Source organism: Chrysemys picta, chromosome 22 (genome assembly GCF_011386835.1).
Source record: "Chrysemys picta bellii isolate R12L10 chromosome 22, ASM1138683v2, whole genome shotgun sequence".
Classification (NCBI taxonomy): domain Eukaryota; kingdom Metazoa; phylum Chordata; order Testudines; family Emydidae; genus Chrysemys; species Chrysemys picta.
The window spans coordinates 11,955,817-11,967,286 of NC_088812.1; the positions used below are offsets into that span (position 1 = coordinate 11,955,817).

General features: G+C 66.0%; 1 protein-coding gene across 2 annotated transcripts; it reads right to left on the minus strand.

The window, feature by feature from the left end:
- Positions 1-282: 282 nt before the first annotated feature.
- PRKAG1 (protein kinase AMP-activated non-catalytic subunit gamma 1) lies at positions 283-10,896 on the minus strand. 2 transcript variants are annotated; one of them, XM_065575853.1, is made up of 12 exons: positions 10,752-10,896; positions 7,447-7,495; positions 6,876-6,982; positions 6,517-6,598; positions 6,354-6,412; positions 6,005-6,050; positions 5,674-5,728; positions 5,261-5,387; positions 3,644-3,809; positions 3,239-3,276; positions 2,235-2,381; positions 283-1,160 (listed from the first exon to the last, which is right to left on the minus strand). In XM_065575853.1, the coding sequence occupies exons 1-12, from the start codon at positions 10,758-10,760 to the stop codon at positions 1,056-1,058; spliced, it is 990 nt and encodes a 329-aa protein (XP_065431925.1). In that variant the 5' UTR covers positions 10,761-10,896; the 3' UTR covers positions 283-1,055. The 2 variants fall into 2 exon arrangements, with proteins under 2 accessions (XP_065431925.1, XP_065431926.1); XM_065575854.1 differs by lacking the exon at positions 10,752-10,896 and adding an exon at positions 8,419-10,230.
- Positions 10,897-11,470: the final 574 nt, after the last annotated feature.

An 11,470-nucleotide genomic window follows, 5' to 3' on the forward strand; every position in this document is an offset into this window, starting at 1 on the left:
ACTTTGCACTTGTCTTCATTGAATTTCAGCGCGTGGAAGGTCATTGTGAATTCAAATCCTGCCCTCCAACGTGCTTGCAGCCCCACCCAGCCTGGTGTCAGCGGCCGATTTTCTAAGCATCCTCTGCACCATCATCCATGTCATGAATGAAAACACGGAGGAGCAGCAGCCCCAGGCCTGAGCCCCGTGGGACCCCGCTAGAGACGGCCTCCGACCTTCACAGCAGCCCTTGCAGTCTGGTCCGTCACCCACCTGCGCAGCCCCCGCGAGAGTAACTTCCTCTAGACACAGGGCTGGTCTTTATTAGACTTACAGTAACCGAGCAGTGATAGGTGCAGACACCGCGGGGACGGAGCCCCGGGCATCTCCTCCCCCAACATCCCCACGGCTGCTGGCCCAGACTCCAGCCGCCCGTGCTGGGCTCCCACCCTGGGGCAGCGAGAGGAAGAGTGAGTGAGCCCCCCCCACGCCGCATGTTCAGTAAAAACAGCGTTTGGACTTTCTTTAGGGAAGGGGGGAATCACGGGGGAGTGGGGGGGAGTTTCAGATGCCCGGGGGCAGGGCCGTGTGGCACTGCAGGGCAGGAGCTGGTTGAGATCTGCGCCCTGGGGGGTGGGGGATGAAATAAGGAAACTGTTCCAGCCCCCGGGGGGTAGACAAAGGGCCCCAGGGCGCAGAAACGGGACCAGGTCCAGCACTGGGGGGCAGCTCATCACACAGGGCTTCCCTGGCCCTTTCAGGAGGCGCTGGCAGCACCCGTGCAGGGTGCCCCCGGCCGCGTGATGCCCCACACATGGCATTGTCGCGCTGGTGGGGCCTGGGGGCCAGCCCTGCCCCACTCCCTGTGGATGGAGCAGCCCAGCCTGTCCGGGGGAACTGGGTGGGTTTATTGCTGGCTTTGGGCTGGAGTGCAGCTGGCTCGGGTGGCGTGATGCTGGTGGAGCAGTGGCAGGGCCAGCGCGTGATGGGTGGCCGGGGGGGCTTGGTATCCTTGGTCCCTGTCACTCAGAGCCCCGCCTCGGCGACAGTCTCAGACAGGCAGCGGGGCGCCCCCCTCAGGGCCAGGGCCCGCCCGGGAGCACCAGCGCCTGCAGGATGTCAGAGAGGGAGACGATGCCCTTCACCACTTCGTTCTCGTCCACCACCACCAGCCTATGGACCTACGGCAGACAGACAGAGCGCAGTCAGGCGGGGGCCCTGCAACCCAAGGGAGCTTGGACCCCCCAGCTCTGACACTGCGGTTTGGGGGAAGCGGAGCCGTGGGCAGGGTGGGGTGGGATTGGCTAATGCTAGTGCCCGGGGGCCAGGCTGACTGGGAGGGAAGAATTGTCCCCGCTGGGTTGGACTGTGTCCCTCCCCGGGGGGTTTACAGGGAGGGGCCCCGTGGGGCAAGGGGGGGCCATGCGAGGCTCAGGGGGGACATGGGGGATAGGAGGGGCTCCATGAGGCAAGGGGGGCCATTGGGGGCTCTGGGGGGATGGGAGGGGCCCCGCAGGGCATGGGGGGGCCATGGGGGATAGGTGGGGCCCCACAGAGCAGGGAGGCCATGGGGGGATAGGAGAGGCAAGGGGGGCCATGGGAGGGCCATTGGTGGCTCCGGGGGGCCATGGGGGGATGGGAGGGGCCCTGCAGAGCATGGGGGGCCATGGGTATGCTCCGGGGGCCATGGGGGATAGGAGGGGCCCCATGGGGGAAGGGGGGCCATAGGGGGCTGCGGGGGGCCCTGCAGGGCATGGGAGGGGCCATGGGAGGCTCCGGGGGCCATGGGAGGGGGCCATTGGTGGCTCCGGGGGGGCATGGGGGATAGGAGGGGCCCTAGGGGCATGGGGGGCCATGGGGGGATGGGAAGTGCCCCGCAGGGCATAGGGGGGCCATGGGAGGCTCCGGGGACCATGGGGGGATAGGAGGGGCCCCGCATGGGGGGCTCTGAGAGGGCATGGGGGAGTAGGAGGGGCTCCAGGGGGGCATGGGGAGGGCCATGGCGGGATAAGAGGGGCCCTGCGGGGCATTGGGGGCTCCAGGGGGGCATGGGAGAGTAGGAGGGATTCCAGGGGGGCATGGGGAGGGCCATGGGAGGCTCTGAGGCCCATGGGGGGATGGGAGGGGCCCCGCAGGGCATGGGGGGGCCATGGGAGGCTGTGAGGGGCATGGGGGGGCCCCATGGGGGGATAGGAGGGTCCCATGGGGGGATAGGGGGCTCCGGGGGTAGGAAGGGCCTCGCGGGGGGAGGTTACCTCGGCCTCCACCAGGCGGTTGATGATGGTCTCCAGGGTCTCATGTTTGTAGCACTTCAACACCCCCTCGAAGTAGTGCGAGCGATGCTGCAACGCCTGCGTCACCGTCACATCCAGGTTGTTGTACGTCTTCTCGGCCGCCAGGTTCTGGGGACAGGGGGTGAACGGGGGAGCTGCACTCGCTGGCCCCAGAGCAAACCCCGCCTGCTGCTCACTGCGCCCCACAGGAACCTGCCCCCCGGCGGGGCTGACCTCCGCCATGCCCAGCAACGACAGCCACCCCCGGGCAACGCCCCAGGGGGGTCTGTGTGTGGCACCCACAGGCCAAGTGGGGAGAGCATCCAGTCCCACCAGCCAGCCCAGGTACCCCCCAGCTCCTCCCCCATCCCACCAGCCGGCGCAGGTACCCCCCTCCCCCCCAGCTCCTCCCCCATCCCACCAGCCGGCGCAGGTACCCCCCATTCCCCCCCTCAGCTCCTCCCCCATCCCACCAGCCGGCGCAGGTACCCCCCATTCCCCCCCTCAGCTCCTCCCCCATCCCACCAGTCGGCGCAGGTACCCCCCAGCTCCTCCCCCATCCCACCAGCTAGCCCAGGTACCCCCATCCCCCCCTCAGCTCCTCCCCCATCCCACCAGCCAGCCCAGGTACCCCCCAGCTCCTCCCCCATCCCCCCAGCCAGCGCAGGTACCCCCCATTCCCCCCCTCAGCTCCTCCCCCATCCCACCAGCCAGCCCAGGTACCCCCCAGCTCCTCCCCCATCCCCCCAGCCAGCGCAGGTACCCCCCATCCCCCCCCTCAGCTCCTCCCCCATCCCACCAGCCAGCGCAGGTACCCCCCTCCCCTCAGCTCCTCCCCCATCCCACCAGCTAGCCCAGGTACCCCCCAGCTCCTCCCCCATCCCACCAGCCGGCGCAGGTACCCCCCTCCCCCCCAGCTCCTCCCCCATCCCACCAGCTGGTGCAGCCCCCCGCCCCCCAAGCTCTGCATTGGGGACGGTACTCACAATGACGTCAAACTTGGAGTAAATGTCCACGACCCGACCTGAGACAGAGGAGGGGAGGGGCTGGTGAGACGGGGACGGGGCCTCTGCGGGCCTGTGCTGGGAGCCGAGCGTGGGAGAGGGATATGGGAGCGCGGGAAGCAGGAGCCCGGCTGCGCAGACAAAGCTCTGGTTTGGAGCCACGGCTCGGGATTGGCGTGTTCCTGTCCGGCACGCTGCCCTGGGGGGCCTCTGGCTCTGCATGGGGGGGGGGGGGGGGTGTCTCAGCTTGGCATGGCCCCCCAGGGAGCTCGCAGGCAGTCCAGTCCAGAGCTGCGTGCCGAGGAATGAGCCGCACCCCCAGGAGCCCCCACCCTCTGGGCCTGTCGCCCGGGGGAGATACGGAGACACACCCTCTCCTCCCCTCACCTGACTCGTCCACCACGGGTAGGGCAGAGACGCGGTGCTGCACGAAGATGCCCAACGCCACGTAGAGCGGCGTGTTGGGGCGCACCAAGGCGATGTTGGCGTAGGTGCCAATCTTCAGCTGCTCCAGGGTTTTGGCCATGAATTCTGGCTTCGGGACCTCCGTTATCTGCGGGGAATACAGGGGGGGTTGTGACAGTGTACCCCATAAGGCTTTATGGGGAGGGGGTGCTTATAAATGTATCTATGACATAACTGGAATATGTTTTGTGCTGCCTGTGCCTTGTAACATATCTCCGTAAAGGTTCTGGTCTACTATATCTATTCATCCTATTTGTACACATAGATCATTTTCTACTCGAGGTTAAGAATATGGGCTGTATGCTGGCCTGGTTTCTAAGTAAGCTTTGGGAGGCATTTGGTCAGCTCCTTTAGGAAGGAATTCGCCAGGTTAAGTACCCGATCAGGAAACACTTGGGGAACAATGCATGTTGGAATGCTCCAATCCACATGAGAAGTCTTCCCGGAGACATGCAAGATGCCATGTGGACAATGGCGTCGGCCTGTAAAGACTGAGTCATGCAGGGACATGTGACTCCAGAACTCCATCTTGGAGCTGGACTTTGCATAGGAGGAAGGAAGGGGGTCTCCACCCACAAGAGAGAGTCTATTTAAACCTGGGGGAGACCCCTCCATTTTGTCTCCAGCTGGCTAAGGAAGGAGCCTCTCCACCCCCCCAGGATACTTGAAGGGAACTGGAACAAACGACAGTAACTACAGGGGGTGTGAGTGATTGCTGGACCCAGGCACAAAGGAGATTAGCCTGTAAAAGGGAGCACTCTGGAACTGGTGAGGATCTCATCTGTATTCAGTTTGATTAGACATAGATTTGTGCATTTCATTTTATTTTACTTGGTGACTTACTTTGTTCTGCCTGTTACTGCTTGGAACCACTTAAATCCTACTGTCTGTATTTAATAAAATCACTTTTTATTTAGTAATTTACTCAGAGTATGTATTAATACCTGGGGGAGCAAACAACTGTGCAAATCTCGCTATCAGTGTTATAGAGGGCGAACAATTTCTGGGTTTGCCCTGCATAAGCTTTATAGAGGGTAAAACGGATTTATCTGGGTTTAGACCCCATTGGGAGTTGGGCATCTGAGTGCTAAAGACAAGCACACATCTGGGAGCTGTTTTCAGGTAAACTTGCAGCTTTGGGACAAGTGATTCAGACCCTGGGTCTGTGCTGGAGCAGACGGGAGTGTCTAGCTCAGCAAGACAGGGTGCTGGAGTCCTGAGCTGGCAGGGAAAACAGGAGCAGGGGTAGTCCTGGCACATCGGGTGGCAGCTCCCAAGGGGGTTTCTGTGATCCAACCCGTCACAGGGGTCACGGTGGGGAGGGGCGGGGGGGGGACCCCTGCAGCCAGCGGAGAGCGGAGCTAACCACCACCTTCTCGGCGCGGCGGCAGGGGCTGGGCAGCGCCGCCTCGGGCCGAGCGGGGCAGATGCAGCTGTTCCTTGGCGCCGGGTGAGGCGTGTTCCCGCCGCGGGCGCCTGACCCAGGGCAGCAAATGGGCGGATTCCGCCGCCCCCGGGACCCCGGCGGGCAGGACTTACAAACAGCTTGAGGAACTTGAGGATGCGTTTGTGTGTGAGGATGTAGAGGGTGTTCCCCGAGTCCGGGTCGATGACGGGCAGCCGGTGGATCTTGTTCTGGATCAGCGAGGAGACGGCGTCGAAGAGGCTGCGAGACAGACAGGGGCGGGGTAGACTGGCGCCCCGAGCAGGGGCAGAGCCCCCCGGACTCCTGGGTTCTCCTCCCAGCGAGGGTGGGGAAGGCCAGTGGCTGGTGCAGGGCTCCTGGGCTCTCTCGGCAGCCCCAGAGCCTGTGACCAGAGCGGCCCAGCCCCCCCCAGAACATGTCTTGGGCCAGGCCTGGGCGATGCAGGTAAACAGTCCCCCACCGCTCCCTTTCCCAGAGGGCACGGGGAGCCCCCAGCGAGCCGGGCGGCCAGCAGCCCAGCTCTTACCTGGCATTGGGGGAGATGCAGACCAGCGGTTTGAAGGAGTCTTGCAGATACACCTCTGTGGGGGAGAGGAGACGCACTCAGCGAGACACCGAGCGGGGCTCACAGCGCAGGCTCGGTCCCAGCCAAGGGAGGGGGGCACCGTGGGGCCTGGGGCAGCTTTCGGCTCCGGTCGGAGACAGTCCAGCTCTGCCCTTGGCACAGGGGGTCCCAGGCCCCCACCCTTGGCACGGTGCCCCTCAGCTCCCCCCACCTGGCACCACTGCACCTCCCCCACACAGTACTCCCCCCTTCTCCTTCATCCTCACCCCCCAAACACCCCGCCCCCCCTTACCTCGCCACGTTTCGATTTTATGCTCCTCCAGCTCGTAGATTTGAACCTAGACGCCGGGGGGAGGGGAGTTAGCCTCAGTCATCTCGGCAGTCGGCCCGAGCGCGTCTTGGGGGCTGCGTCCTGGGGCGGGAAGGGGGGGGCAGAGACCCCAGCACTAACGTGCCCAGCGGGACCAGACGCCCAGGAACGAGGGGCATGACCCTGGTGGTGGTGGGACCATTGCTGGGGGCTCGGTTATAACTCTCAGCCCCACGGGAACGAAGCTGGCCGGGGCCGGGGCCCATGCAGCCCCATGGAGCCAGGGCGGGCACCCATCTCTGGCGCCGGGGGTGCGTATGCCCATCCTTACCATGGCCGACTTGTAGTAGCGATGGAGGATGTTGATGAAGTCGGTGATGGTCAGCATCCCTGGAGGGAAAAGGCCAAGTGAGTGGGGCAAGGAGCCTCCGGGCAGCCCGATCCCCAGGGCCCTTCTGATCCCCAGTGCGCCCCTCGCCCTGACCCCGACTTACCCACAAAGCTTTGCTTCTTGCTGTCCCAGAGCGGGGCGGCCCGCACGCCGTTGGTGACCAGCGCGAAGAAGGCTTTCTTCACCTGCAGCCCAACATGGACGCACGTCAGACTGGGGGGTGGGGGGGCAGTGCCGGACAGAGCTCCCAGGGGGTGGGGGGCAGGGGAGGTCGTGGGAGGGGGGCACCCTGTGCAGCCGGGGGGCTGGAGCAGCCAGCCCTGGGGGCTGTGCCCAGGGAAGCCAGTCTCGGGGCCTCCTGCCCCCCGGGGTGAGCCCACATGTGCCGTGGGGGACCCACCCTGGGGTGTGGGCACACACGTAGCCAGCGCCAGTCTCGTGCACACCCCGCGGAGCACCCACCTGCAGGGAGGTGTCGAAGACGACCAGCTTGGAGCTGGTGGGGATCAGGTCGTAGCAGCGATGCGACTTCATGAAGCAGGAGTACACCCCGCTGCTGGGCTCCACGTCTGGGGGGAGAAGGCGCCGTCAGGGGGCTGGGGGAGGGGAGCTCAGGGGCCTGCTCCAGCTGTGCCCCCAGGGTGTGTGTGAGGGGAAGAGCCGGGAGTGCAGAGGGGAAGGTCTGGGGGGTCATGGGAGTCCTGTTCCCGGGAGCAGCTCTTGCTCCCAGCCTGGGCGCATGCCCCCTCCCCTGCATGGCCCCTGCAGCCCGTGCCCAGCTCAGGCTCCCCCAGCACTGGGCGCCGCGTGGCGAGGGGCCAACAGAGCGACGGAGCAGCCCCAGGAGTCGCGAGGACAGGCTGAAACCCTGGGGAAGAGGAGTCGGGGCTGGCAGAGGAGGGTGATAAATCGTTCTCCGTCCCGGGAGGCTGGACAAACCCCTGCTAGGGCTGGCCTAGCTAACACAGCGCAGGGGACTGGACCGACACCCCTTCCTGTCTGAGGCACCGGGCAGCCCCGGCCCAGCCCTCACCTTCCGGCGCCAGGGGGCACTTCTCAGCAACGCTCTCCGGAACCGGGCCCTGCAGACAGACAGAAATCAGAGACTCCCCAGCCACCCCGAGACGAGACCGTCCCCCAGAGCAGAGCAGCTGCTGGGAAGAGGAGAAGCCACAGGGGACACTGGCTATAAGACGGGCTGCTCTCCCGCCCCGTAACACGGACTCATTGCTTTGGGAAAGGACCATGGCAGCCCGGCTGCTGCAAGCACCCCCCCCCACTCTGCAGGCATCACCCCCCGCCCCGCAGGTAACCCCCTCCCCACTCTGCAGGCAACCCCCTCCACACACAGCAGGCACCCTCCCCACTCTGCGGGTAACCCCCCTGGCCCAGCTCCCGTAGGCACCCCCCCCAGCCTTGCAGGTAACCCCCTCCCCACTCTGCGGGTAACCCCCCCCCCCCCACACACACAGCAGGCACCCCCCCCCCGGGCCCTGCGGGTAACCCCCTCCCCACTCTGCGGGTAACCCCCCTGGCCCAGCTCCCGCAGGCACTCCCCCCGGCCCTGCTCCTGTAGGTAACCCCCTCCCCACTCTGCGGGCACACCCCCCCCGGCCCTGCTCCTGTAGGTAACCCCCTCCCCACTCTGCAGGCACACACCCCCCGGCCCTGCTCCTGTAGGTAACCCCCTCCCCACTCTGTGGGCCACCCCTCACTCCCCAGCAGCTCTGCTCCTGCAGCACCTTAAAAAACCTCTCTAAGAAATCATTTGTAAAGTCCCCCTGCCCCACACGCAGCTGCGCTGTGCCCGGAGCTGCCCGCCCCACGGTGCGCACGAGGCAGGACAGCGGGTTTCCTTCCCTGCCCATTCCCAGGGGAAATCCCACCCCACCCAGCCAGTCTCCCGCCAGCCCCAGCAGCGATGCCTGGGCCCAGCTGAGCAGGGTGAGGCAGAGCCGGGTGAGAAAAGAACCCAGGAGTCCCGGCTCCCGGCCCCTGCGCTAACCCGCTCCTTCCCTAGTGCAAATCATGTGCAGCGCTGGGTTTCTACGTGGGGCGGCTGGGGCCATAACCACCCGTCGAGCTGCAAGGCCGCCTTAGCCAGGGAGCTGCCGAGAGGAAGCGAAAGCCAAGCCGCACTTTTCACTTTCCTTTTCAGAGAGGGAACCTGGCTCTGGCCCAGGGCTGGCCTGGCTCTCGAGGAAGCTCCGGCTGCTACGAGGGAGCGACCACTTCTCTTTCATCTCAACTTCTCTCAGCGCGCTTCGCAAACTGCCCCCGCCTCCGACAGGCAGCCGCCTCTGCGGCAGAGCCCGGCAGCTGGTTACCCGCACGCAGCAACACTGCCCCAGTGCTTGGGACAGGGAGGGAGAATCCTGCCCCCAGTTCAGGAAGAGAAGGGGCGATGGAGGGGGCAGAGAGGCCCCAGCCGGCGTGTGCCCAGGACACAAGCCTAGCACCTTGACAGCCCCTGGTGGCCACGCCGGGCCGTTGGACGAACCATTGCGGCAGAGGGAGCCCGAGAGCCAGCTGGCCAAGGTGTGGGACCAGTCCCAGATCCAGCCTCACCCCAGCATGGAGACCACGGGGACATTTCTCCCGCAGGAACCAGGCTGAGTCCCCCCAGCTCATCCCACCACGGCCACGGCCACCAGGCCTGGCACCCCATCCACAATCCCACTAAACCCCCAGGGACGGTCGCCTGGCTGGACTCCCCAACAGCCCTAATCTGGGGGTTCTGTCCCTTTAGGTCGGGCATCCTGCAGCCTTCCTGAAACGCTGACAGCACTGGCCCACGGGCACTGCCCCAGCACCCAGATTCAGCAACACCCCCAGCCTCTCTGCTGCAGAGAGCGCATGGGGGGGCCTGGCCTGGCCACTTCCAAGGTGCTCCCCCAGCACATCCCAGGGGACAGGACTGCCCCATGCAGCAGGGGTGGGAGCAAATACCACCCGGCCCTCTGGCCTCCAACCTCCACTGGCTGCCCTGGGCGGGGATTTCAACCCCTCGGGCGCTCACAGAGCAGGTGGGCAGGGACCGCAGCCAACCAAGCCCTGAACGCTATTTCCAGGCCATGAGCCCCCAGAGCCTGGCAGACCCCCTCTCCAGGCTGCAGCATGCATCATTGTCTCGGCTGGGGCAGCGAGGGAGCTGGCCGGAGACACACCAGAGTCCCCAGCCGGGGGCTCAGCGCAGCGAAGGCCCGGGAGGAGGAAATGGGGGATCTGGGCGCAGGCCGGGCTGGGCACGGAGCTCACACCACCGAGCTGGAAGGTAACAGAGCCCTGGGGTGCGGGAGGAGCAGCCCCCTGCCTGCGCACAGCCCAGAGGAATCCATGCCCAGGCCGTGGGTCTGGGCTGTAGCCCCAGAGAGGGGCCCCCCAACTCCCTGGCAGGGCTACGCGGGCAGAGGCAGGCAGAGCTGGAGCCATGGGACAGAGAGAGCTCCCAGGATATAAATAAGAAACGGGCTTTGGGCAGGAAAGGTCACTGCTCACGCGCCAGGGAGAGGAGGCCGCAGGCCAGGCTGACAGGGGGCACCCAGCTGGGCAGGGCGCCATCGGGCCACAGAGAAAGCCCTGCTCACCTGCCACCTCCTCTGGGAAAACCACCTTCCAGGTGACCCGGCCCCGGGCCAGCCTGACTCTCGGGTTGGTGCCGACGAGGGACACGCGGTGCCACTCGCCCGGGGGCGGCGCCGGAGCTGGCCTGGCCCGGGGCATTGGGCGTTTCGCTCTCGCCCCCCAGCCCCGTCTGGCTCTGTTCCCGCTGGCGTGGCCTGTCCAGGGCACCGGGTGCCCGGGCTCGGTGCAGACGCCGTTGGCGGCTCACGCCAGGGTCTGGGCCCGGAGCAGGCGGGAGACACCGGGGGGGGGGGGGGGGGCAGGTCTGCACCCCGAGGAGCAGCATCGACTGACGCCGGGCACCGCGCCGGGCACCCAGAGAATCGCTGCCCCGGGGGGGGGGGCACCTACTGGGGGTCGCTGCTCCAGGGGCCCCTCCCGTTAGAGGGGACCCCACAGCCACCCCTACTGCAAGGGGAGTTAATGGGGGTGATGCATCCCGGGGGGGGGGCAGTCTCTGGGGCAGCAGCCAGAGGGGAGAAAGGGGGGGCCCGCTGCAGGGGGGGAGGGCCAAGGGGCCCGATCCGGGGGGGGGCAAGGGGCGCGGGGCCCGATCCGGGGGGGCAGGGACCCGATCCGGGGGGGCCCAAGGGGCGCGGGGCCCGATCCGGGGGGGCAGGGACCCGATCCGGGGGGGGCTCCCCACGCGGACCGACGGGGGGATGCCGCTCCGGGGACCTCCCCCCTTTCCCGGGGCCCCGGCCGGGCTCTTACCGCCTCCATGGCCGCGGCTCGTCTGGCTGCCGCCGAGCACCCGGGGGCAGCAGCAGCGGGCGGGGCCGGAGCCGGTTCACTTCCGCCCGGATCTACTTCAGCCGCTTCCGCCAACAGAGGTCATGTGACCGGAAGTAGACGCGGGGAGGCACCCGGCTGATAAAATCACCCCTGCACCGTGACCTTTGACCCCCCCCCGCGGAGCCTGAACGTTCCTTCCGGTCATGGGGGGGGGCGGGGGTTTCCCACGCTCGGTCTCTGCTCTGAGCCGAGCCAAGGCGGCGCTGGGCCCGCGGAACTCCCCGCCACTGGACCCGGCCCTCGCCGCCCAGACCGGCCCCGCCCCGCCTTGGCCCTGAGGCGCAGGGGCCGGGCCTGGAGCTGCATTGAACCCGGGGGGGGGGGGGGGCCGGGACCCCCACAAAAAACCCACACGCGGCACTCCAGCATCACCCACTATTGAAAATGCACTTTTATTTTTTTCCTTTAAAAACAAACTCAGAGAAGCAAACTTTGAAACTCACTCGGTGCCTCTTGGAACATCACTTCTATACAGTTCAAACGTCCATCCCGTACAAAACATGCCACAGACAGGTTCAGCTTCGTGTTTCTTAAAAAGAATAATTGTATCCCCCCCGCCCCCCGCGCGTTCTTTTCTTTGTTCCGAAGGACAACCTCGCTGTACGGGATTCACACAAAAAATAAACCCCCCACCCAAA